Source organism: Pongo abelii, chromosome 20 (assembly GCF_028885655.2).
Source record: "Pongo abelii isolate AG06213 chromosome 20, NHGRI_mPonAbe1-v2.0_pri, whole genome shotgun sequence".
Taxonomy (NCBI): Eukaryota; Metazoa; Chordata; class Mammalia; order Primates; family Hominidae; genus Pongo; species Pongo abelii.
This window is the reverse complement of record NC_072005.2, coordinates 21,902,335-21,927,230: the sequence shown is the minus strand read 5'-3', so window position 1 is coordinate 21,927,230 and position 24,896 is coordinate 21,902,335. Positions and strand designations below refer to the sequence as shown.

The 24,896-nt window shown below is 41.3% G+C and overlaps 1 protein-coding gene and 1 pseudogene across 1 annotated transcript in view; one reads left to right on the top strand and one right to left on the bottom strand.

The window, feature by feature from the left end:
* Window positions 1-2,741: 2,741 nt before the first annotated feature.
* LOC100446243 (zinc finger protein 100) overlaps window positions 2,742-24,896 on the top strand; it is a 43,745-nt gene continuing 21,590 nt past the window's right edge. Inside the window, 2 exon segments of the mRNA XM_054540030.2 lie at window positions 2,742-2,765; window positions 4,415-4,507. Of these exon segments, the coding sequence (XP_054396005.2) occupies window positions 2,763-2,765; window positions 4,415-4,507 (96 nt within the window). The 5' untranslated portion in view covers window positions 2,742-2,762.
* On the bottom strand, window positions 19,224-20,591 carry LOC100938557 (cyclin-Y-like protein 1; annotated as a pseudogene).

Below are 24,896 nucleotides of genomic sequence, written 5' to 3'. Positions count from 1 at the left end.
AACCTTATTATGTTGCTCAGGCTGTATTGGAACTCCTAAGCTCACATAAATCTCCCATCTCAGCATTCCAAAGTGCTAAAAATACAGGTGAGAATCATCATGTGCTTCTGCAATTTTTGTGAGGATTATTCCCAATGTCAGGCCTCTGAGCCCCAGACCAGGCCATCGCATCCCCTGTGACTTGCACGTATACACCTAGATGGCCTGAAGTAACTGAAGATCCAAAAAAGAAGTAAAAATAGCCTTAACTGATGACATTCCACCATTGTGATTTGTTCCTGCCCCACCCTAACTGATCAATGTACTTTGTAATCTGCCCCCCCTTAAGAAGGTTCTTCGTAATTCTCCCTACCCCTGAGAATGTACTTTGTAGGATCCACCCCTGCCCGCAAAACATTGCTCTTAACTTCACCGCCTAACCCAAAACCTATAAAAACTAATGATAATCCATCTCCCTTCGCTGACTCTCTTTTCGGACTCAGCCCACCTGCACCCATGTGAAATAAACAGCCATGTTGCTCACACAAAGCCTGTTTGGTGGTCTCTTCACACGGATGCGTATGAAACCCAGTGGTAAAAAGTACTCTATGAGCACAAATCTAAAAGGAATCTGACTTCTACTATGGAAGTGTCACTCTCCAGGATTTCAATAGTCTAGGGCAGGGCAGCCACTTTAGTAGTGTGATCTATGGAGGTGCACAGGCTTTGGAGTCAGATAAAGTTGATCCTGAGTCTCAGCCCAGCCACTTAGTAGCCGTAGGACTTTGCACAAGTTTCTTGATGTGGAAGAGTTCTATATACCACATATGCAAAAAAGGTAGAATGATACTGATCGCAAAATGACATTTTTTCATCTCTCTTGTATCTATGCCCATAGCCAGGTGCTTTTACAGCTGTTTCCATCAAGATCCGGAATCTGTTTTCAAAACCCTATATCTGGCTGCCCTTATTTGCTCAGGTTAATAGAAACCTGTGAACATGACAGTGGGCCAGTTTGTGAACATGACAGTGGGCCAGTTTGGGGCCCAGGCTCAAATGGTATTGACTGCTTCTGTTTTTCTTTTAGAATGTTGCCATCTCCATGAATAATGCCCATGTTAGCCAGCTGGAAAATAAGATACCATGGGGAGGTGAAGCAAAGTGCCCCTGTTGACAGACCCAGAAGAAGAAGCTCACCCCCAGATACACAGCTGTCTAGTCAAAAAGCAGGTGATGATACATGTCTGAAGGAGCTCAGCTGAGACCAGAATGGCCTCACTTAGCTTGGCCTAAATGGCTGACCGTTTCAATTATAAACTAATAAGTTTTGGATGATTTCTTATGCTGCAATAGCTAACTAATACATGCACCCAGTGCAGATAGGAGGCCAGGATTCAGTGACAGGTTGACTAAGAGTTGGCTTCTAACAGTGGGCACCCTCTAGGTACTGATTTCTTCCCCTGATTTAAAGTTCAATGTTTTTTAAGAGAATTTTGGGTAATGCAGAAATACTTGTAGACATGTATGCATGTAATTGGTGCTTAGACTCACATAGTCCCCCACACCACAGGAGAAAACAGATAAACACAGCCTGACCATTAGGGCCAAGACCATATAGCAAACTATGTTTGTTTTTAATTTATTTTCTCCATCTCTAAATACTGGAGTTCAAGTGTGTGGACAGAACTAAAGACATAGTTGTTTTTTCTCCTGCGGCCCCATCATCCTTTGTTCACTATCTGGTCTCTAAAAGAAAAGTGGGCAACAGGTGGCCAGCAGTTGCTTACCTGGGGCTATTTTATTCCTACTGCCCTCAGCTCTTTCTATGGGCACTATCTGGTCTACCCTAGGAACCAAAGAGAGATGTTTGTAGGGAGAGTCTCTTCTTTCACTCTGGCAGAAAAGAGATGTTCAGGCCCTTCACACCGCTGACATCAGAGCTGCACTTCAATGTGACAGCTATTGTCCATGTGTGGCTACTGGGTTCCTCCTACAATGTGCCTGGTCTGAAATGCGATATGCTAGAAAGGTAAAATACAAATTCAGTTTCAAAGATTTAGTTTCAAATATTTATATACTTCATCAATAATTACATATTTCTCACACATTAAAACGATAATATTTTGAATATAATGGATTAATTACATTGTTAACAATCACTTCAACTTGCCTCCTTTTAAAGTTTGGCTACTAGAAAATTTAAAATCCACGTATGCCCTACATTCATTTTAGATGATTTTCTCTTTTCTAAAATCTCAGGCTGCCTGCTCAAAGGGCCAGACGCCAGGAACGTCATAAAAGCTGAAATTTTAAAATAATTGTTATAGTCTTTTCATTTGTGTATAGCTATATCATGTATTATTTATTTATGCATATGATCTTATACACAAATTTAAAGGCAAATACTCTCTGGGATGGGCGTGGCTCAGCTGAGGCAGGAAGCCCTGTCAGAAGAGGGGGCAGCCTAGGCTGTCACTCTTTCTTCATTGAGCCCAGCATCTGATCACATCTTCTGTCACTCAAAGCCTGACGGGGCGGGGATTTAAGCATTATCCAACCAGGGACGCCGGGCTGGAAACCGTCCAATCAGGCATGCAGCTGGAGCGGACTGGACGGCTTCCGGGTTTGGCGGGGCCTTTGTCTCTCGCTGTAGCCGGAGCTCCAGGTTTTATCCTCACTTCTCTGTGTCTTCTGCTCCTAGGGGCCCAGCCTTTGTGGCCCTGTGACCTGCAGATATTGGGAGATCCACAGCTAAGACGCCAGGACCCCCTAGAAGCCTAGAAATGGTGAGAGTGCCCGATCCGACATCCCGAGAGACGGCGAAGGGGCTGGTTGGAACTGGTGGGAAGTAGCTGTGGCGGGACTCGGGTCTCTCCGCAGTCAGCTTCACAATCTGCGACCCGAGTTTTCCTTGCCCAGCTCGGCCTCCGTCCCCTTCAGCCATAAGATGGCGGCTGCGCTGACAGCTGCGACCCCAGGCGTCCTCTCTTCCCTGCCGTAGTGACTGTGCCCTGGCCTGGAGCCCTCTCTTGGCAGCTCTGCACCCGCAGCGCCGCGTCTCTCTCAGATTGTGCAGGGACCACGGGAGGGTCATCAGGGGAAAATCCTGACTCGGGGTGCGGGTTCATGAATGGGAAGAGCTTTGGTCGGTGGCTTTCCCAGTTCCTCTTTTCTCCTATTAAAAATGTATGGGAGTCACTGCACAAATATTAAAGATTTTTTTTTTTGTTTTGTTTTTTGAGACGGAGTCGCTCTGTCGCCCAGGCTAGGGTTCAGTGGCGCGATCTCCCCTCACTGCAACCTCCCCTCCCGGGTTGTGGAGATTCTCCTCGCTCAGCCTCCTGAGTAGCTGAGATTACAGGCGCCTGTCACTGGGCCGGCCCAATTTTTTTGTATTTTTAGTAGGTTTCACCTCGTTGGCCAGGCTGGTCTAGAACTCCTGACCTCGTGATCCGCCCGCCTTGGCCTCCTAAAGTGCTGGGATTACAGGCGTGAGCCACCACGCCTGGCCTAAAGAATTTAATCAAACAGTGATTCAAGAATCATAGAGTATCCAGCTATGGTTTGTAGTTTGTTGTCTATGGGAGAGGCTTGAAGGAAAGTCATTTATAAAATGCATGATGAAGAAAACTAAATTTAGTAATTGGTTAGTCACAGTAACGTAGTTTCTTAATTTGTACAATATAGGTGAAGATTTCCTGGTTGTGTAATCAGAGGTTAATTAAGTTTATAGTTGTTTAAGCCTACATTTTCTCTGAATGTAGTAATTAAAAAAAAAAATGCACCTGAGTTAGATTTTTTTTTTTAAGTAGGAACCCAGGGACTAGAGACACCTCAGTCTAATTGCCTGTCACTTAATTATTTTCACACTCCACGGGGAACTGATTTTCTGCTGCGTTTTTCACCTGTGTCCCAAGCAGGTTCTTAAGTCTAACCCCCATCCCCCATTTCTCCAGCCTCACTCTGGCTTGCAGTAAGATACTAAATTTCCAATTTCTTCTGGCATTCCCAAATGCCAACTTTTCCTCCCTAATTCACATTATCACCTATTTGTCCTTTAGTGTACTTGTTTATACCATATTTTAATTAATTGTTTCTGACGAAACATTAAATGGCACTTTTAAGAAGATGTGTTATCCGTTTGTAAATATTTCCCATGAAAAGGCAACAAAGACATTCTCCGACACTGTATTGTATAAAATCTCTGTGTCTCTTTTCCCTTTACCTTCTCTAGGCACAGAGATCTTATCAGAATGTTTTTGGGTCAAGGTTTTGGTTTGGAAAAATCTGTGGGGGGATGTGTCCTCAGCCACCCTTTAGTTTTTTCCTGGTCCTGGGTTTCAGTACTATCTGTGGATAAACCAAGATATCCGCCATGGTTCTGTGAGCTAAAGTGCCTAGTGAATGTCAGCTTCTGGTTTATTTTCTCCCGTAGGATGACCTGAGGTATGGAATGTGCCCTCTCAAGGGAGCAAGTGGATGCCCTGAGGCTGAGAGGAGTCTTCTGGTGCAGTCTTATTTTGAAAAGGTAACCCCTTGAGACATTAAAATTGTCTTCACCCAACCCAGCTTTCATTTCTTGGAGACATGTTGCTGGTCAGCCAATCAGATGCTGGTATTGAGGGGAAAACATAAAAATAATTTCTGCTCCCTGGATCATCTAAGGGGGGCAGAAAAATAGTGAAATAAATATAAAGGAAAATTTTGGGAAAAAAAGTGACAATTTTGTTACCAAAAAGTATTCCAAAAGACAAACAACATCAAGGGAACTGACCCCAGTGAGATGGTGTAAGAGCTTGCAAAGTAAAAGGCACCTGGGGCAGTCACTGGGGCATAATGCAGTGTCTTCTGAGTGGGTGGTTCTTGAGCACATAAGTGAGCAGGAGTGGGTGGAAGAATCTCTCCAGTGATTGAATGACCTGACTTGAAACATGAGTCAGACACATCTATTATTTAATCAGTACTGCCAGTACCTGGGTTTATCACCTTGAAGATATTTCTCACTTAATTAGACCTAGTTTTTTAGCTGTAAATTGCATTATATTAGTAGGGCTTGAAAGGTAGAAAAATATTTACAAAGGTCATAAAAGAGATGGGTTTCAGAAAAAAAATCTGATCATATATTTCATTTGTTAAAAATTTGTTAAAAATTCTCATTTACCTTTTTTCCCAGAGTGAGTTAGGAATTTTCTCAGGTGTGTTTTTTTTTTTATGGCTGGGTGATTTCAAACAGAATTTCAAGGCTTAGCTTTTAGAATGCTACTCCCAGGCAAAATCTCTCCATTTTAGCTGTAGAAAATGAATACATTTCCACAAGAAAATGTGGTGGATAATTGGTGAGTTACATAGATTCATTAAAACATCAGTTTCTTTTTTTTCAGGGTAAATTTGTGACAGTGAATATCTGTGTTCAGATCCTGTTACATTGATTTTTGAGTTTCATGCTAAATTTTATGAGATGAAACTTGGTACTGTCTAGAAGTGCTCCCATATGACTCATTGCTTACAAAATAATTTTAAATGGAATTAATAAAGTAATACATTTATTGTCTGGAAGAAATAGATACTTTTGCTTTGTATTTTTTTGTTTGTTTGTTTGTTTTTTTCACACGGAGTCTGGTTCTGTCACCCAGGCTTGGAGTGCAATGGCACCATCTTGGCTCACTGCAACCTCCGCCTCCCAGGTTCAAGTGATTCTCCTATCTCAGCCTCCTGAGTAGCTGGGATTAGAGGCGCACCACTATGCCCGGCCTTTTTTGTACTTTTAGTAGAGATGGGGTTTCACTATGTTGGTCAGGCTGGTCTCAAACTCCTAACCTCGTGATCCACCCGCCTTGGCCTCCCGAAGTGCTGGGATTACAAGCATGAGCCACCACACCTGGCCTGATACTTTTGCTTTTCTTATTGAGGTATAAAATGTAAGCACCTTAAAACTTCCTTCCCTTATATGAACACTGTTTGAATAATTTTGCTGGATTTTTCAGACACTTAATTTCAACAACCAAGTGAATAACTCTTAACATGGTAATTAGAGCTTGGTCCCAATGACTCAGAGCTAAGGCTAATATTGAGCCTGCAGAAGGAATTTATTAATGGCCCTGTTAGTTTTTTCTGGGGAGTCTCTCCTGCAGATGTCCCAGCCTTCTCACTGCAGCCATGGAAGAAGGCTTTCTGCTGAGAGAAGCTACAGAGTCCTGGAAAGCTGGGGGCCCACAGGCAGATGCAGTTAAGGTTAACATAAAAGGGGAGTGGGAGGGTCTCACTGATGATGAAGTTGTTATTGTTTTAAGGCAGTTTCTAGACTTTGTAATATATAACCAAGTTGGATTTATTAAAAAAATTTGAATTCCAAAAAAGTTTTGGAACAGGAGGAATACCAACTATAAAAACTTTAAGAATTGCCAAGTTTAGGCAGACAAGGGCTTTCTTTCATACAGTGGAGCAAACAAGATGAGAGAGAAGGTGGGAAGGGAATGGCAGTTGGAGATTGAAAAGGTTAGATTTCAGATCAGAGAATGTTTTACCCTGAAGTCAGCGTGTTCTTAGGAGGGACATAGAATGGAGTTGTAAGTTGGCTCAGATTGAGGGTAGCTCAAAGTTCAGGAGCCCATGTAAAATTTTATTTAGACCACTGAAGACAAATTTAGCTGATTTTTTTCTCCCCCCAGGATGGAGTCTCATTCTGTCGTCAGGCTGAAGTGCAGTGGCACAATCTCAGCTCACTGCAACCTTTGCCTCCCAGGTTCAAGCGATTCCTTTGCCTCAGCCTCCCAAGTAGCTGGGAATACAGGTCCACCATGTTGGACAGGCTGGTCTTGAACTCCTGACCTCAGGTGACTTACTAGCCTCAGCCTCCCAAAGTGTAATTATTAATAACATACGCTTAGTCATATTAGAATTATAGCAATTTCTTTTTTTTTTTTTTTTTGAGATGGAGTCTCACTCTTTTGCTCAGGCTGGAGTGCAGTGGTGCAATCTTGGCTCACTGCAACCTCTGCCTCCTGGGTTCCAGTGATTCTCCTGCCTCAGCCTCCTGAGCAGCTAGGATTATAGGTGCATGCTACCATGCCTGGTAGTTTTTGTATTTTTAGTAGACATGGGGATTTCACCATGTTGGCCAGGCTGGTCTTGAACTCTTGACCTCAAGCGATCCGCCCATCTCGGCATCCCAAAGTGCTGGGATTACAGACATCAGCCGTGTTGCCCAGCCCTATAATTTTGAAACACATACCAATAGCATATTTATACAAATATAGTCCAGAAAGAGTAAAGCATGATTTCACATTTGACAATGTTTCCTGTATGATTTTGATACTAAATAATCCAAATTTCACCATTATATTTGTGTGTATTAGTGATGTCAAACCCAATGGCTTGATCTCGGCTCACTGCAACCTCTGCCACCCACGTTCAAGTGATTCTCCTTCCTTAGCCTCCCAAGTAGCTGGGATTACAGGTGCCTGCCACTGTGCCTGGCTAATTTTTGTACTTTTAGTAGAGACGGGGTTTCACCAACTTGGCCAGGCTGGTCTTGAACTCCTGACCTCGTGATCCACCTGCCTCAGCCTCCGAAAGTGCTGGGAGTACAGATGTGAGCCACTGCACCTGGCCTTAATGAATCTTTAGACAAATTTATCCAGTTTTAATGTTTGACCATAAGGTAATATTCTCATAAAACTTTTATAACTATTTAGAGATTTTTTTGTGGTTAAAGAGTTGATCAGTGCTTTAAGAGAACGTTGTCATTTTTATCTCAGTGTTCAATATATGTTAAAACTGGATAATACCCCTTTAACTTTAGTCAGTACGCTCACAGTATCTCTTTTACAATTAAATGTTCAAAACTTATCCACAATTTGTTAAAACTTTCAGTTTTATCCTATCTAATTTGAAACAACCTTTTAATCTAGACAATCTACATTTCTATTTTTTGTAAACTTTTTATCAAAAACACATTTCATTTTCTTTGCATACCTTGCATGTAAAATTGTTTTATAGTAGTCACAATTACATGTTACAATGTTAATTCTTAGTAATTTTTACCTATGGTGAAAACCTTGATAAGTAAGGGATTTTAGTTATGTACTAGGTGTGGAGTTTAGGACCCAGGCACAAGTGTAGATAAGGTCTGACTCTTTCCAGTGTATTAATAGTTAGAGGGTGTAGCTAATTCCATGTGCCCCAGGCCTTACCTAGCTGTCAAGCTGGCAGGTTGTACAGTAAGAGTCTTAGTGGCATTTTATGAAGTATTCAGAAGGTCTAATCACCTTTAAATCATACAACATTTCTTGTATAAAATCCCTTTCATGAATGTTTTCATTTCTTATACAGACTATCTACAATACGTTTGGACTTTCTGATTTGTTCTAAACATCCCTCTTTTTAAACAACCAGTCATTTTATTTTAGGAAAATAGTTTTCTATACAAGATTTTTTTTTAAATACATAACCTTTTTTCTTTATAACCTTCTTTGTATAGTTAGGGGGCATGACTAATTCCATATGTCCCCAGGCCTTATTTAGAATCTAATGGCTTCAAGATAGGAAAATTGAACAATTTTTAAAAGTCAAAGAAGCAGTTTATGACCTTAAAGTATTTGGTAAACCTAGTATCTGACCTGTATAATTTTGATCAAATTATATTTTGAAGACATTTTTCCAGTAATCTTTAAAACTGCTTAATTCCCAAAAGATTACTTGTCACATGTACTAAAAGGCATTACACTTTTTACTTTTCTGACAAAATATTTAAGTTCTTATTATTTTTAAACCAATTAATCAGAGCTCTTTTGTATCTCACACACACAACACAGAAATATACAGACAAAAGATTCAGTAGTTGTAAGGTTTTTCCTTTGTCAGTTTCTTAATTGAATTACTAGCTTCAGAGTGGATCCCAGGGCCGGGAAAACATGTAGTTCTTACAGCCTAAAAAGTAAACACAGCTGGAAGGCAAAACAGATCCTGTAAAACTGAGGGTTCCATTTTAAAATCAGATCATGGATCCAAAAAAGAATCAGTTCATTCTCATGGAAATCTTATTTCTCACTTGGGTGTGGGGACATCCCCATACTTTTTATGTGGTCGAGGGTATGTTTCTATTATCCAAACGTGAAGAGCTATTTCCCCATAACTGCTATTAGCCATCCTCAAAAGCATATTTCTTTCCCAGTTATTACATACCAAAGTTCTTTCATATGTGAAATAATTTCTGATAACCCCAAAAGTAAAAAATGTGAGATAATGAATGCAAAACAGAACAGAAACTCAGATGTTGAGAGAGATCTATCCACTTTCAATTCCTGGGGTTTGATGAGGAGAAAGGGGTGTTTCCCAAACAGGGTCTGTGATACCTCCTCTGTTTTTCCCAAGGAATGTTAGGTCAAACACAATAAAATGGAAGATATTCAATCTTTTTGATGTTTTACTGCATAATTATCATGCGGTAAAAAATGGACTTTTGGGGGGCGTACAGTTTTATGATTCTAACATATCTGCAGGTTTGTGTAATCCACAATATAATCAGAATGCTCAACAGTTCCAGCAGTCCCCACAACCCCCTCAGCCATCCCATCTTGCCATGCTCTCCTCCCCCGACAGGCGGTTAAGAGCTTGAATATCTGCTTTTAATTAAGGCTGACTTCTAAGCACAGTGCTCTTTTAAATTTCGTATTACCAGACTTCAGTCAGGTCAAACGGCCAATATCTCTGGCTTTTGAACTTTACCAAAAGCAGCTTCACAGGTATCCTGAGAAAGGAGAAATTAAGAGGGTTCCTAGAGAGAAAGAGAATCTACAAATGAAATATCAAACAAGAAAGTCCTCATTCCCTAAGTTGGAAATGGAGCCCTGAACCTGGGCCACCACTGTGATGGTGGAGACCAAGAGAAAGTACTGTCACATGGTTACAACGTCAAGCTTCCAAGGACGTGACTGACCAGCTTGCTGGGCCATCTTCAACCTATGAGGTCCTAGGCCAGCATTCTATCCTGAGGTACCCCCTCTTAATGACAGAACAATACAGAAAGACATAGCACAAAGTACAACAGATTTGTTACATCTTGACTAGTATCACAAATGCATTTTCCAATTAAAACTTTACAGAGGAGATAAACAGTGACTTTTGCCATTCATTCAGTCAGTTTGCATATATAGAGAGAGGCCAGAATTTTGATTGCTAAGAAATTTGTACCCTTCTGCCAGCATGCCAAGCTTCTGGGTTCCTTTTCCCTGAGTGGCCCTAGTGACATGGCTGGCTGCACCACAGCAGTGGGGGCCAAGCCACACACAAAGGAAAATTATCTTTTTTCATTTTGGCCAGAGCAAAATATGTGTGACAAAACACATATTTTTTGATATTGATTGCCTCTCTACTTAGCAATCAATATCAAACTGGCACACCTTAAACTTGGCCCGGGTTGGGCCCTGTTATCATTAATTCAACCTCCAATCAGTAGTTTGAACTTGTGGCCTCTGGGCAAGACAGTCATCATGAGTAATAGAAAAGATAATAAAGGGAAAGGAGAGAAAAAGGCATTGCCTTTGGCAGGGTAGGGAAGGCAAATTGCTCAGGGAGGCCAGAGAAAGACCCACCAATTGCAGCAACAATGAGAAGTTCATGTGGCTGCTTGTCAGTAGGAAAAGGATTATTTCCACCAGCAATCCTGTCAGCTCTCAAGTTTTTCCTTTTGGAGAGGAAAAAGCTCCCTGTGTTCCATGGTCCTATAGATGCCTAATTCTACCAGCAAATGCTACCAGCAAAGAGTACAAGACAGCTTAATCAAAAAAGAATAGCAATTAACATCCCATAGTACCAAACCAATTCTTAGCTGAGAGGGACTTTACTGAGAGAGGTGTCTAACCTTCTAAATCTTAGGAAGGCCTATAACCTTCCTAAGTTGGGCCCGAATCCAAGTTCAGTCAAGCATCCTTGCCTTTTATTAAGAGGAGACTTTAACCCACTCTGTCTTAGGAGAGACTGTAACTCCCCCAAGTTGAGCCCCTAACCCAATCCCATCCTTTACCCAGGTTTATGCACCCTACTCACTCAGGTTCAGCCATTAGTGCGCACAGATGGTTTTCCTTTGGGTCAGAGGTCTCTTCAACATAGTCCCTTTGTAGTTGCCAGAAAAATGTTACCGGAAAGAAGTCCTGACCCATACCCCAAGAGGGGGTTCCTGGATCTTAAGAAAGGATTCGGGGTGAGTCCATAAAGTGAGAGCAAATTTATTTTTTTTGAGAGAGTTTTGCTCTTGTTGCCCAGGCTAGAGTACAATGGCGCGATCTCAGCTCACTGCAACCTCTGCCTCCTGGGTTCAAGCAATTCTCCTGCCTCAGCCTCCAGAGTAGCTGGGATTACAGGTGTGCGCCACCATGCCCAGCTAATTTTATATTTTTAGTAGAGACGGGGTTTCTCCATGTTGGTCAGGCTGGTCTCAAACTCCCAACCTCAGGTGATCCACCTGTCTTGGCCTCCCAAAGTGCTGGGATTACAGGTGTGAGCCACTGCCCCTGGCCTGTAAATTTATCAAGAAAGTGAAGACATAAGAGAATGGCTTTCTCCATAGGCTGGTTGCCCATTTTTATGGTTATTTCTTAATTTTATGGTAAACAAGGGGTGGAATATTTATGCCTCTCCTGTTTAGACCATTATGGTGTTACTTCCTGATGTTGCTATGGCATTTGTAAACTGTCATGGCACTGGTGGGAGTGTAGCAGTGAGGATGACCAGAGTACACTCTCATCACCATCTTGGTTTTGGTGGGTTTTATCCCACTTCTTTACTGCAAGCTGTTTTATCAGCCAGCTGTTTATGACCTGTATCTTGTGCTGACCTCCAGTCTCATCTCGTGACTTAGAATGCCTAACCATCTGGGAATGTAGCCCAGTGGTTGCAGCCTTATTTTACTCAGCCCCTATTCAAAATTGAGTTGCTCTAGTCAATAGCCTGTAGCTATGTGATAAAAAAGAAAAGAGAGCACCATGTAAATCCTAATGGAAGAGTGTTTCTTTCCATAAACTGTTCCTGGAGAACACAAAGGATGAAAAATTTTATTTATCACAGCTATTTACCAGGGTTATCTATATGTTTCATCTTTCCCCACATCTTCTTTTTGTTCTATGCATTTCTTCTGTTTGATTTTTCCTGGGTTGTATCTTTTATAATCGGTAAACATAGCTGCAGTGTTTTGCTGAGTTCTGTGAGTAGCTCCATCAACTTATTGAACTTGAGGAAGGTCGCAGGAGTCCTCAGTTTTTAAACAGTAGCTCAGAAGCATAGATGGGCCTATGGGGTTTGTGACTGGCAGCTGCAAAGAGGGCAATGTTATGTGACTAAGCCCTGAATCAGGGTCTTTGCTGACTCTGCGTGGTGTCAGAATTCAAATGTTAGACATTGAGTTGGTGCTAGAGAATTGCTTGGTGTTCAGCAAACTCTGCAGTTTTGGTGGTAGAAAAAAGATACCATGGAGACCTGGCCTGGAATGGAACTCTTGGTGTCTTGGAGTGGGAGGCTCTGTTCTCCTTTAGACAGAGGAGAACAGAGCCTTTCATTGTCATGTGATTCCAGATCTCCTAGGGTAAGACAGGATGAAAACTTAGAGGAAAGGAACTCTGATGACAGACGCCCTTGTTCCACAGCTATCACCACAGGATTCTGACCCACTCACAAACATACCCACTAGACATTGACATGTCCACACCCCTACCAGGACTAGTCATCACCCTTGGGAATTTCACCACAGCATTGTGGATCCTAGTATTTCTTGCCAAAAACCCACAAAAGTGTCTACAAGTCTCCTGGCATATCCCAACCCCCAGACAATGAATCTGCAGCAGCAACCTGTTTTCTCCACCAACTTAGGGTCCTGGACCACCTATTCATAATCTTCTCTGCCTGCATGGACCCAGAAATAAATCAGAGTACAGCACCACCTGGGCCACTATCTGTAGAACAAACAATCCAGTTACATTGTATTCTTCCCCACCCATGAGGTTTCTTTTTCTACAGGTGTACATGTGCAGGGTTGTTATATGGGTAAAATTGTGTCATGGGGGTTTGGCGTAGATTATTTTGTCACTGAGGTACTAAGCATAGCACCAAACAGGTATTTTTTCCTGATCCTCTTTGTCCTTTCATCCTCCATTCTCAACTAGGCCCCATGACTGTTCCTCGTGTCCATGTGTCCTTATTATTTAGCTCTTACTTACAAACGATAACATGCATTTGGTTTTGTGTTCTGCATGAGTTTTCTAAGGCTAATGGTCTCTAGCACCATCCGTGTTGCTGCAGAGATCCTAATCTTGGTGGTGTTTGTTTTATGGCCACATAGTCTTCCATGATGCCTGTGTACCATATTTTGTTTTTATTAAATCTTTTCTTTATTTTTTTTTAAGACAGTGTCTCACTCTGTCACACAGGGCTGAAGTACAGTAGTGCAGTCGTGGCTCACTTCAGCCTCAACCTACAAGGCTCAAGGGGTCCTCCTACCTCAGCCCATTAAGTAACTGGGACTACGGGCACACACTACCATGTCTGCCTGATTATTTTTATTTTTTGTAGAGACGGGGTTTTGCCATGCTGCCCAGGCTCATCTTGAACTCTTGAGCTAAGGCAGTCCACCTGCCTTGGCCTCCCAAAGTGCTGAGATTACAAGAATGAGCTCTGTCATCTGACCATACCATATTTTTTTCAATCTAGGCTACCATTGATAGGCATTTAGGTTTATTCCATGTCTGTTATTGTAAACAGTCCTGAAATGAACATGCATGTGGATGTGACTTTATGGTAGAATAACTTATATTTCTTTAAATATATACCCAATTAAGAGGTTGCTGGGTCTGATGGTAATTCTGCTTTTAGTTCTGTGAAGAATCGCCACACTGCTTTTCACAGTGGTTGAACTAATTTACACTCCCACCAACAGTGTATAAGCATTCCCTTTTCTCTGCAACCTTGCCAGTATCTGTTAGTGACTATTTTTTTCTTTTGAGACAGGGTCTCACTCTGACTAAGGCTGGAGTTCAGTGGCACATCTTGGCTCACTGCAACCTCTGCCTCATGGGTTGAAGCATTTCTCATGCCTCAGCCTCTTGAGTAGCTGGAACTACAGACATGTACCACCATGCACTGCTAATTCTTGTATTTTTAGTAGAGATGAAGTTTTGCTGTATTGGCCAGGCTGGCCTGAAACTCCTGATCTCAAGTGATCCACCTGCCTTGGGCTCCCAAAGTGCTAGAATTATAAGCATGTGCCACCTCGCCCAGCTAATTTTTGTATTTTTAGTGGAGACAGGGTTTCACCACGTTGGCCAGGCTGGTGTCACACTCCTTACCTCAAGTGATCCACCCACCTGGGCCTCCCAAAGTGCTGGAATTACAGATGTGAGCCACCACTCTCAGCTTATTCCAGCACCATTTATTAAATAGGGAATTCTTTCCTCATTCCTCTTGTCAGCTTTGTCAAAGATCAGATAGTTGGAGGTGTGTGGCATTATTTCTGGGCTCTCTATTGTGTTGCATTTTTCTATACATCTCTTTTTGTATCAGTATTATGCTGCTTTGATTACCGTAGCCCTGTAGTGTAGTTTGAAGAGGGGTAATGTAATGCCTCCAGCTTTGTTCTTTTTGCTTAAAATTGCCTTGGCTATTCAGGCTCATTTTAGTTCCATATAAATTTTAAAATAGTTAAGTTTTAGTTCTGTTAACAATGTTTTTGGTAGTTTGATAGGAATAGCATTAAGTTGGTAAATTTCTTTGGGTAGTTTTGACATTTTAATGATACTAATCTTTTCTATCCATGAGCATAAAATGGTTTTTCATTTGTTTGTGTCATCTCTCACTTCTTTAAGCAGTATTTGATCATCTTGTCATAGAGATCTTTCACATTCCTGGTTAGCTGTATTCCTAGATGTGTGTGTGTGTGTGTGTGTGTGTGTGTGTGTGTGTGTGTGTGTGGCAATTGTGAATGGCATTATGTTTCTGATTTGGCTTTTGGCTTGGATGTTGTTGATGTACAGGGATGCTACTGATTTAGTATCCTGAAACTTTGCAGAAGTTGCTTATCAGTTTAAAGAGCTTCTCTGCTGAGACTGTACCAATTCTATGTCGAACAGGAGTTTTGAGGGAAGGCATCCTTGTCTTGTGCCAGTTTTCAAGGAGGAATGCTTCCCACTTGTGTCCATTTAGTATTTTGGCTGTAAGTTTGTGAAAGATGACTCATTATTTTGAAGTATGTACCTTCAATGCCTAGTTTGTTGAGGGTTTTAAACATGAAGGATAGTAAATTATATTGAAGGCTTTTTTAGCATCTATTGAAATAATTGTGTGGTTTTTGTCTTTAGTTTTGGTTTATGTGATGAGTAACATTTTTTTCCTCTTTTAAAAAATTTCTTCTAAAAAAGCAGGGAGATACACTTGCAGAACATGCAGGTTTGTTACATAGGTATGTGTGCCATGGTGGTTTGGTGCGCCTATTCACCCATCCTCTATGTTCTGTCTCCTCACCATTCACCCCTCAACAGGCCCTGGTGTGTGTAGTTTCCCTCTCTGTGTTCATGTGTTCTCATTGTTCAGCTCTCACTCATGAGTGAGAACATGCAATGTTTTGTTTTCTGTTCCTGTGTTAGTTTGCTGAGGATGCTGGCTTCCAGCTTCATTCATGTTCCTGCAGAGGACATGATCTCATTCCTTTTGATGGCTGCATAGTATTCCATGGCATATATGTACCACATTTTCTTTATCCAGTCTATGATTGATGGGCATTTGGGTTGGTTCCCTGTCTTTGTTATTGTAAATAGTGCTGCAATAAATATAAGCGTGCATGTGTCTTTATAGTACAATGGTTTATATTCCTTTGAGTATATACCCAGTAATGGGATTGCTGGATCAAATGGTAATTCTGGTCTAGATCCTTGAGGAATGACCATACTGTCTTCCATAATGGTTAGACTAATTTGCCTTCCCACCAACAGTGTAAAAGTGTTCCTATTTCTCCACAGCCTCACCAGCATCTGTTTCGTGACTTTTTAATAATTACCATTCTGACTGGTGTGAGATGTATCTCATTGTGGTTTTGATTTGCATTTCCCTGATGATCAGTGATGTTGAGCTTTTTCCTTTTTTTGTTTTTCTTTTTTTCTTTTTTCTTGAGATGGACTTTCACTCTTATTGGCCAGGCTGGAGTCCAATGGCGCGACCTTGGCTGACTGCAACCTCCGCCTCCTGGGTTCAAGCGAATCTCCTGCCTTAGCCTCCTGAGTAGCTGGGATTACAGGCATGCGCCACCACGCCTGGCTAATTTTGTATTTTTAGTAGAGACGGGTTTCTCCATGTTGGCCAGGCTGGTCTTGAACTCCCAACCTCAGGTGATCCAGCTGCCTTGGCCTCCCGAAGTGCTGGGATTACAAGCGTGAGCCCAGCTGAGTGTTTTTTCATGTTTGTTTGCCACATAAATGTCTTCTTTTGAGAAGTATCGGTTCATGTTTTGCCCACTTTTTGATGGGGTTGTTTTTCTTTTAAATTTGTATAAGTTCCTTCTAAATTCTGGATATTAGACCTTTGTCAGATATGTAGATTGCAAAAATTTTCTCCTGTTCTGTAGGTTGTCTTTTCATTCTGACGATAGTTTTCTTTTGCAGTGCAGAAGCTCTTTAGTTTAATTAGATCCCATTTGTCAAATTTTGGCTTTTGTTGCAATTCCTTTTGGTGTTTTTGTCATGAAGTCTTTCCCATGCCTTTGTCCTGAATGGTATTGCCTAGGTTTTCATTTAGGGTTTTTATGGTTAAACATTTAAGTGTTTAACCCATCTTGAGTTACTTTTTGTAGAAGTTAATTTTTGTATAATTTTGTAAGGAAGGGGTCCAGTTTCAGTTTTCTGCATATGGCTAGCCAGTTTCCCCAGCACCATTTACTTAATAGAAGATCCTTTCCCCATTGCTTTTGTCAGGTTTGTCAAAGGTCAGATGGTTGTAAATGTGTGGTGGTATTTCTGAGATCTCTGTTCTGTTCCATTGGTTTTTAACATGAAGGGATGCTGAATTTTATCAAAGGCTTTTTTTCTATTGAAATAATTATGTGTTTTTAATTAAAAGTTTATTAGCTTTTAATATAAACATGAGAAATAAAAACCACATAAATTGTAACATTCTTTTTAAAATAAAACAGCTATCAATACTTGAATCTCCAAGCTCTGAACTCCATAAACAATTTTTTTTTGACGTGGTAGATTGTAATATTTTTATACCATTATTTATCATTTATTTCTCTGTCCTTTAAAAATGATGGAAATTGCAGCACAATATGATGTGAAATATTGCTATAGTAGAGGAAGTATTCTTGGCCCAGGAATGCTTTGTTTATAAGCAAGATTCCTAGGATTAGATTTGAAAAAGTAGGAGAAATAGATTTCACATAATTGAGAACACTAATCTCCTTTTAGTTTTTCAAATTTAGATGGCATTGTCAGTCTTCTAAAATTATTTGTTCCTTGCCCTTTAAAGCCTGAAGTAAGTGTTCCTAAGGGTTATGTAAGTTATTTCTTAAATAGCAGGACTTAATGGGACACCTACAGGTTGGTAACATGTAGGATGATAAAACAGCTGTTCATATCACCTTCTATCATTAGGGTCCAGTTCCTTTTATTACATGTTAATTAACACTGCTCTTCAAAATCTTCCTTTACATTAAAGAAACTTCGGTGATCAATGCATATAGAGCACAGCTCTGCAAGTAACTCCTTTTAAAAAGAGAAGGGCATTTTATGGAGATACAAGATATTTCAAAGGTTTAATGTAATTTTAAGCTTTGATACTTGTAGAAGTATAAATGCTACAAACCTTCATAAAACCTTGCCTGAATGTTTTTCTTTTCCTTCTTTTGAGACAGGGTCTGGATGTCACCCAGGCTGGAGTGCAGTGGCATGATCATGACCCACTGCAGCCTTGACCCCCCAGGCTCAAGTGATACTCCCACCTCAGCCTCCAGAGTAGCTGGGACTACAGACACATGCCACCATATCCAGCTAATTATTTTTATTTATTATTATTTTTTACAGACAGGGTCTCACTCTGTTGACTAGACTGGTCTTGAACTGCTGCACTCAAGTAATCCTCCCACCTCAGCCTCCCAAAGTACTGAGATTATAGGCATGAATCACTATGCCCAGTGCATTTCTTTTGCATTTAATTTTGCATTTTTCTAAGAGATGGGGTCCTGATATGTTGTCCAGGTTGAAGTGCAGTAGCTATTTCTATAGGCACCATCACGATACACTGCAGCCTCCAATACCTGACCCCAAGCAATCCTCCAGCCACCCAAGTAGCTGGAACCTCAGGCATGCACCACCACACCCAGCTTCATTTTGAGAATTTTGAATATAAAGCTTTTAATTTTTTGCTTCAGTCAAGAGTGACTTCAAGAGTGACTGAAACAAAAAATCAAAAGCCTAACATTCAGGAGACAAATGCCAGGTGCGCCTGCAGTCCCAGCCACTCATGTGGCCGAGGCTAGAGGATGGCCCAAAGCCAGGAAGTTCTAGGCTGCAGTGCACCATGACTGCACCCTTGAACAGCCACCACACTCCAGTCTGGACAACACAGCAAGACCCCCATCTCCTAAAGAAAAAAAACCAAAACTCTCAAACGATGTTTTTCAAAGGTTTATAGCATTTATACTCATGCTGCAGTGCCTTGGAGGGTCCAAACTATATTAAAGCTTAAAACTGCTTTACTTTTTTTTCACTGTCACTGAACCGCCATGTTGGTTGGCATTATGAAAATATCTTTTAATACGTTTATTTAATAAGATAAAAATTATCAGAAAATGAGAAGTACCATTTATAGTTCACAAGAAATGCAACACGGACCTCAATAGAAGTAGATATCAATAACTGATACTTCCTCTGTTTATGACCCCAGACATGCTAAAATGCTAAAAGTAATGCTTGCAAAGAATATAAATGACAAATGTTATCCATCAGCTTTTTGGTTTAAAATGACTGCCAATGACTAGCAGCTTCAATGGTAACAGTAGGGAGGAAGAACGCTTCAATACCTAACAATGCTGCAGTCTGCTCCTAAGTGGCTTTAGAGTCCTTTGTTTTAAGGGTAATACTGCATTGATTCTGAAGGCATATGCAGCAAAATGAGCAGGGGGAGAAAAACTGGAAGAAACATAAAAGTTATATGGTTACTGTCTTTAAAGTCTAAAATTTTAAACTATTGTTTAAAAAACCTAACATAGTTCAGTTATCGGCCCACATTGTAAGCAAATATCTGTGTGTGGGATGGGAGCCTTCACTTTGGAGTGGTTTTTGTAACTCTGTTTACTTTAAAAAGGACAGAAGAGTGTTTTGTTGCATTGACAAGGTCCCATTCTTTTCTATGGAGTATGATCCTTGTTGTCCATGCGTCTCTTGAATTTGAGATCTTTCCTTTTGATGAAAACACTAATTTTGCTGCTTTTTGAGCAGGAAAGGTGGTATTTCTCCAGTCTTTGTAGATGAAGGTCCCGTGACATTATAACCCCTCATTTCTCCCTTTAAGAGAGGATGGCTTTAGAGTGCTGAATACCAATGAAGTTATCAGCGCTGAAAGACCTTATAGCTGCTCCACACAAGTCTTTGTTTTCACATAATCTAGAAATAGCCGCTAGGTTCTGTGCTCTTTCTTTGCTAACAGGAGCAAATAGAAAATTCAGGTTGTTGTCATCTGCTAAGGAGCGAAGGTCACGGTAGTGTTTGGCATAAACACCGGCAGGAGCATTAATATTAAACTGAAGAAGCTCCGAAAAATGCCTTTCCATTTCATTCATGTCCTCAACTGTAATGTCCTTGAGGATCTGGCAGTAGTCCACATTCCATACAGCCTGATCATCCCAAACCTTGGAGGCAAGAAGAGTGGCTCCCAGAACAATGCTTTTCCAGTTAGTGGGGCAAATGTTGATATCAGCATAAGTTAAAAGCCTTTCTAAGTAAACCAGAGTTACTATTGGACATTCAGCTGTTAGCTGTGCAGCACTAAAAAGAGTACGAACAAATCTGTAAATAAATTTGTGCTCAGGATCATGCTTAAAGTATTCCTGTGGAACTTTTTCTCGTGTAAGGGGATGTGATCTCTCATCAAAAATATCCAGGGATCTATTTGCATCTCTGTTCTTTATGTGGTAATATATTTCTAAGGTCACACATTTTACAGTGGTTCTAAGGTTAGGCTGGCTGACTGTTCTGTCATCTAGAAATATTGTTGAGCATGAGCTATACTTTTTAGTAAGCTGCCCTAGAGATAGATGATTTAAGTGGTTGCTCTTCCTCTTTTCTCGCACATTGGTTTGAGATTTGCTCAGGAAAATTGTGCTTGCCCTTGGATGGTCAGAAGGGTTTGACTCCAAAGTTAAATCTTAGGGCATCTCGTGGTCGCTGATGTGCTGCAGGTGGTGGCCCTCGCCCGCTCCGAAATCCAACTTGGCAGGCTCCACAGAAGCGGGCGCTACCGCCACCGCATCCCCGGATGCCGCCTCGTAGATGTGGTTTGCGCGGTACAGCTCCGGCCCCACGCACCGGCCCAGCTCGAGGCTGGTACTGGGGGGACACGCAGTAGGTCAGCGTGTTCCCCATGGGGCGTCTGCTCCTCTCGGCAGGGGCTGGCACCTTCTCTAACCCCCTACTCCGCCGCCCTCAGCAGCCGCCCCTCCCCCAACAGTGGCGCAGCCAGGCTGCACCGCGCAAGCAGATGCCCCCTCGCCGGCAGTTCGCCCGCCCACCCCACGACCCGCCCCGGGCAGGGCTCGGGTCTCCCCGCACGCCGCCTCCCCAAGCTGACTCATCTGGAGATAGTTATGTGTTTTTCTCTTTCGTTCTCTTTATGTGATGGATTACATTTATTGATTTGCATATGTTGAAACAGCCTTGCATCCCAGGGATGAAGCCGACTTGATAGAGGTGGATAAGTTTTTTGATGTGCTGCTGGATTCGGTTCTCCAGTGTTTTATTGAGGTTTTTCACGAGTGCTCCTCAGGGATATTGGCCTGAAGTTTTCTTTTTTTATTGTGTCTCTTCCCAGTTTTGGGGTCAGAATGGTGCTGTTTTTATATAATGAGTTGAAAAAGAAGTCCCTTTTTCTCAATATTTTGAAATAATATTAGAAGTGGTACCAGCTCTTCTTTGTATATCTGGTAGAATTCATCTGTAAATTTCTCTGGTTCTTTGCTATTTGTGATTGGTTGACCATTTAAGACCAATTCAATTTTGGCACTTGTTATTGGTCTATTCAGGGATTCCATTTCTTATTTGTTCAGTCTTTGGAAGATGTGTTTTTGCTCCAAGGTTACAGTCTTCAAGCTTGGCCCAGATGAACTCTCTACTTATATTCATGTTGCCTCAGTTTTTTCTTTTAGTTAGACATATTATTTAGAATGTGCCAGAGCAGCCTCTATGAGGGGAGCTCTCCTTTGATTGTACTCTGTTTGCTGTAACACCCAAGGATGCAGAGTCAGATTGATCCCACCTAGAATCTGCACATAACGTCTGGCCTCTGCCTAGGATTTACAAGACAGGGCCAGAAGACTTTGGATTGAGAATGTACTGAAAACCAACAGAAGGCATTTTCTGTATTGTGAGATGTCAGCATAGAAATCTTGAAGCCCCCATTTGAGAGTGTGGCTCTTTAAGCTTTTCAGATCTTGTTCAGTGACCTGCTACAGTTATGTGAGAGACTCCAGGTGTAAATAGAATTTGATGACAGAATCTGTAAGTGTAAACAAGCATCTTAAGAGTGAGGGATCAAGGCCACAAAGCATCCAGAGCCATGACCACAACTACCTGTAAAATATGATACTGGAGTAGAGTATTCTTGTCCTTCTTCTTACCCAAAAGTTAGCAAATCAGGATAGGTGATCCAGATTCTGGAGCCCCACCAAGGAAGTTCCATTTTCTATTTAGAATCAGCCTGAATCTCTCCAGCCTGGCTTATCATTGGGCCATCAGCCCAGGGTCACTAAGAACCCTCTCACAATCACCTAGGCGTCTTTGAGACATTTGAGGATGTCCAGGGCAGAATTGTGTCAGGCTGACAAGAGTGGTTAATTCTGCTTCTGTCTCAGTGTAAGAGAAATGGGTCATTCTGGGTTTTTTTTAATCCCTTCATACTCATACAAGAGATAACTTTGGTTGGTACCTAGATGAGAGTTTCTCTAGTTTGCTGTTACTTTGGTGAAACACAAACAGGAGGTCTGGTGACTCAAAAGATAAACTAATTGCTTGCATTTCATAAGGTCATTCAAAAAATAGATGAAGCAGTCACGGTCCCTACCATCCAGAAACTTTTGGTCTAGACTAGCAACTGGATACATGGTTGAATTAAACATCATATGGTTGGTACGGTGAATAGATGTGTGCAAAGCAAAACAAAACTTTGGCCTCTTCAGCCGGGCACAGTGGCTCACGCCTGTAATCCCAGCACTTTGGGAGGCCAAGGCAGGCGGATCACCTGAGGTCGGGAGTTCGAGATCAGCCTGAACAACATGGAGAAACCCCATCTCTGCTAAAAATACAAAAAAATTAGCTAGGCATGGTGGTGCATGCCTGTAATTCCACCAGCTACTCGGGAGGCTGAGGCAGGAGAATCACTTGAACCCAGGAGGTAGAGGTTGCGTTGAGCCAAGATTGTGCCATTGCACTCCAGCCTAGGTGACAAGAATGAAACTCCATCTCCAAAACAAAACAAAACAGAAAAACTTGGGCCACTTCTTTTTATATTGTTGTGTCTTCTGAGGTTATCACCTGAAGGGATATTTATGGACTGAAGAGTTGTTGTTATTATTTGTGTATCTTTTACTTTGTTGAGAATACATACTTATCTTCTAATAAAATTATTCCAGAAAACTTCAAAAGAGTCATTTAAATTGCTTGTTAGTATAGTTATAAAATTGACAGAGCAGTGGCAAAAATAGATTAAAGTTACATAAACTCTGGGATTTAAGTTTTTCTTAGGTAAGCTTAGGAAAAACAGAACTGGAAATACCCCAGTGGCAGAGAGAACAGAATTCTCCATAGGGTCCTTTCCCTGCCCCAGTTCTGTTCAGATTCACCCTTTTGGAAGGCCTTCTTTAGGTCTGGCCCACTTTGGAGTCTTGCCTTACTGAACTGATTTATAAAGCTCAGAGTTTTGGCCGATAAATCCTTCTGCCTTTCTAGAGCTGGTGCTTACAATTTCCTGCAACCCAAAAGCAGATAAATAAGAAAAACAAACTATACATTTTAACATCTTATTTTTTTAAATTTTGTATTAAAACCAGTGCTTACAGAAACATTCCATTTGGCAACTCGTTTTCTCTTCCTGCAGATCCAGTAGTTGCTCCACAAGTCACAGACAAGTAAATATAAATAGAAAAAAATTTCTTAAACTCTTTCTATGCCCCCTCCTCTGTCTATATTTAGCCTTATTCTGTACATTTTTTTAAAAAAAATCAATAACAGAGAAACAGAGGAAGAAGTAATAATGCTGGGCCCTTTATCTAAATCCTGAGAATTACTGAACACTTAGTATCAACTTCCAATGTGTTATGGGGATTAAATCACATAATGTGTTATGCCCAGCACAGTGCTCTGTATTGTACTCTTGAGCACATAGTACCTGCTTAATAATTATTGCATTAGTACATGTGTACATGTTGTTTTCCAAATGCAGACTTATTCCAACATTGCTGCCTTTTGTTTCCTCTGTAAAGTTTAAAGAGCCAGCAAATAATATAAAACTTGAGGATGGAGTGTTGTTGTCTTCATTTGTACCAGAAGTATTTGTGTTGTGATGAGTACTGAATGTCAGGGACTCTGGGCGGTGCCTGCTTTCTCTAACTAATGCTAATGATGAGCCCAGGGGAGCAACATCAGCATTGTCAGGGGACTTGTTTGAAACACCCATTTATGAACCCTTTCCAAACATGCAGAATCACATTACATAAAGTGGGACCAACATTACCAAGTGATTTTTAAGTTCATTAAAGCTTGAGAGGCAATGCTTAGCTAAGTGGTTATCAGCCCAGGCTTCTCATTAGGGTCACATGACCAATTTGCAGAAATGTCTTGTGCCCTCCCCACAGCTTCTGTTTATTGTTGTGGGTGGAAGCATCCATGTGGTTTTAATGAAGGGCCTCATGTGACTCTAAGGTGAGGCCAGAAAGAAGTATGAGGGCTTCAAGATACATTCATTAGAGTTAAGTGCCACCTTTGCACTAAAGGGTGGTTACAAGACCTGTTTGGGTTTGGTAGGGACAGGGCAATGTGGCCCATATTTTCATTACTGTAGCAGAAATTGCTGGTGTTTGTGGCAGGGGAGGGCACCTGAGACAGGAAAGGAGAAACTTATATTTTTACATCCAGGGAGCAGCACATTGTTCCTGAATCTCTTCTGTTATAAAGGAGAGATATGGGTGGACTTTTTGGTCTTGGTCCTTCTGTCTGCGGATGTGGTGCTAGCAGGTAAGAAGGTTGTGCTGACACATTTAAGGCAGTTTTCTCAAGATGTAGATGTTACTTCTTTAGAGAATTTCATCTGAAAAGAATTCCAAGAGAAGAAGGAGAAAGAGGAAAAATGGTGGTTTTTTTTCAGCTAAATAAGTCTCAGATCAAGAGCTTTGTCCACTCTCTTCTAGAGTCTCATGCATTTAGTATTTGCAAACCTTTACTTCTCTACTTGTGTTTTTCCTTACTAATGAGTTTAACTACTGTTTAAAATTCTAATGATAGTCAAGGGTCTATGCAAAATATTTCTTTCCTATGTACTAGAGCCTTCTCTACATTCTCAGTATCATGGCTTCTTATATGCCATGCAGAATTCCTACCATGAATTTATGATCTGCACTATTAAAAATGTTCCCATTGTGGCTGTTGAACATGGAACGATGTGGATACTCAAGATTCCTA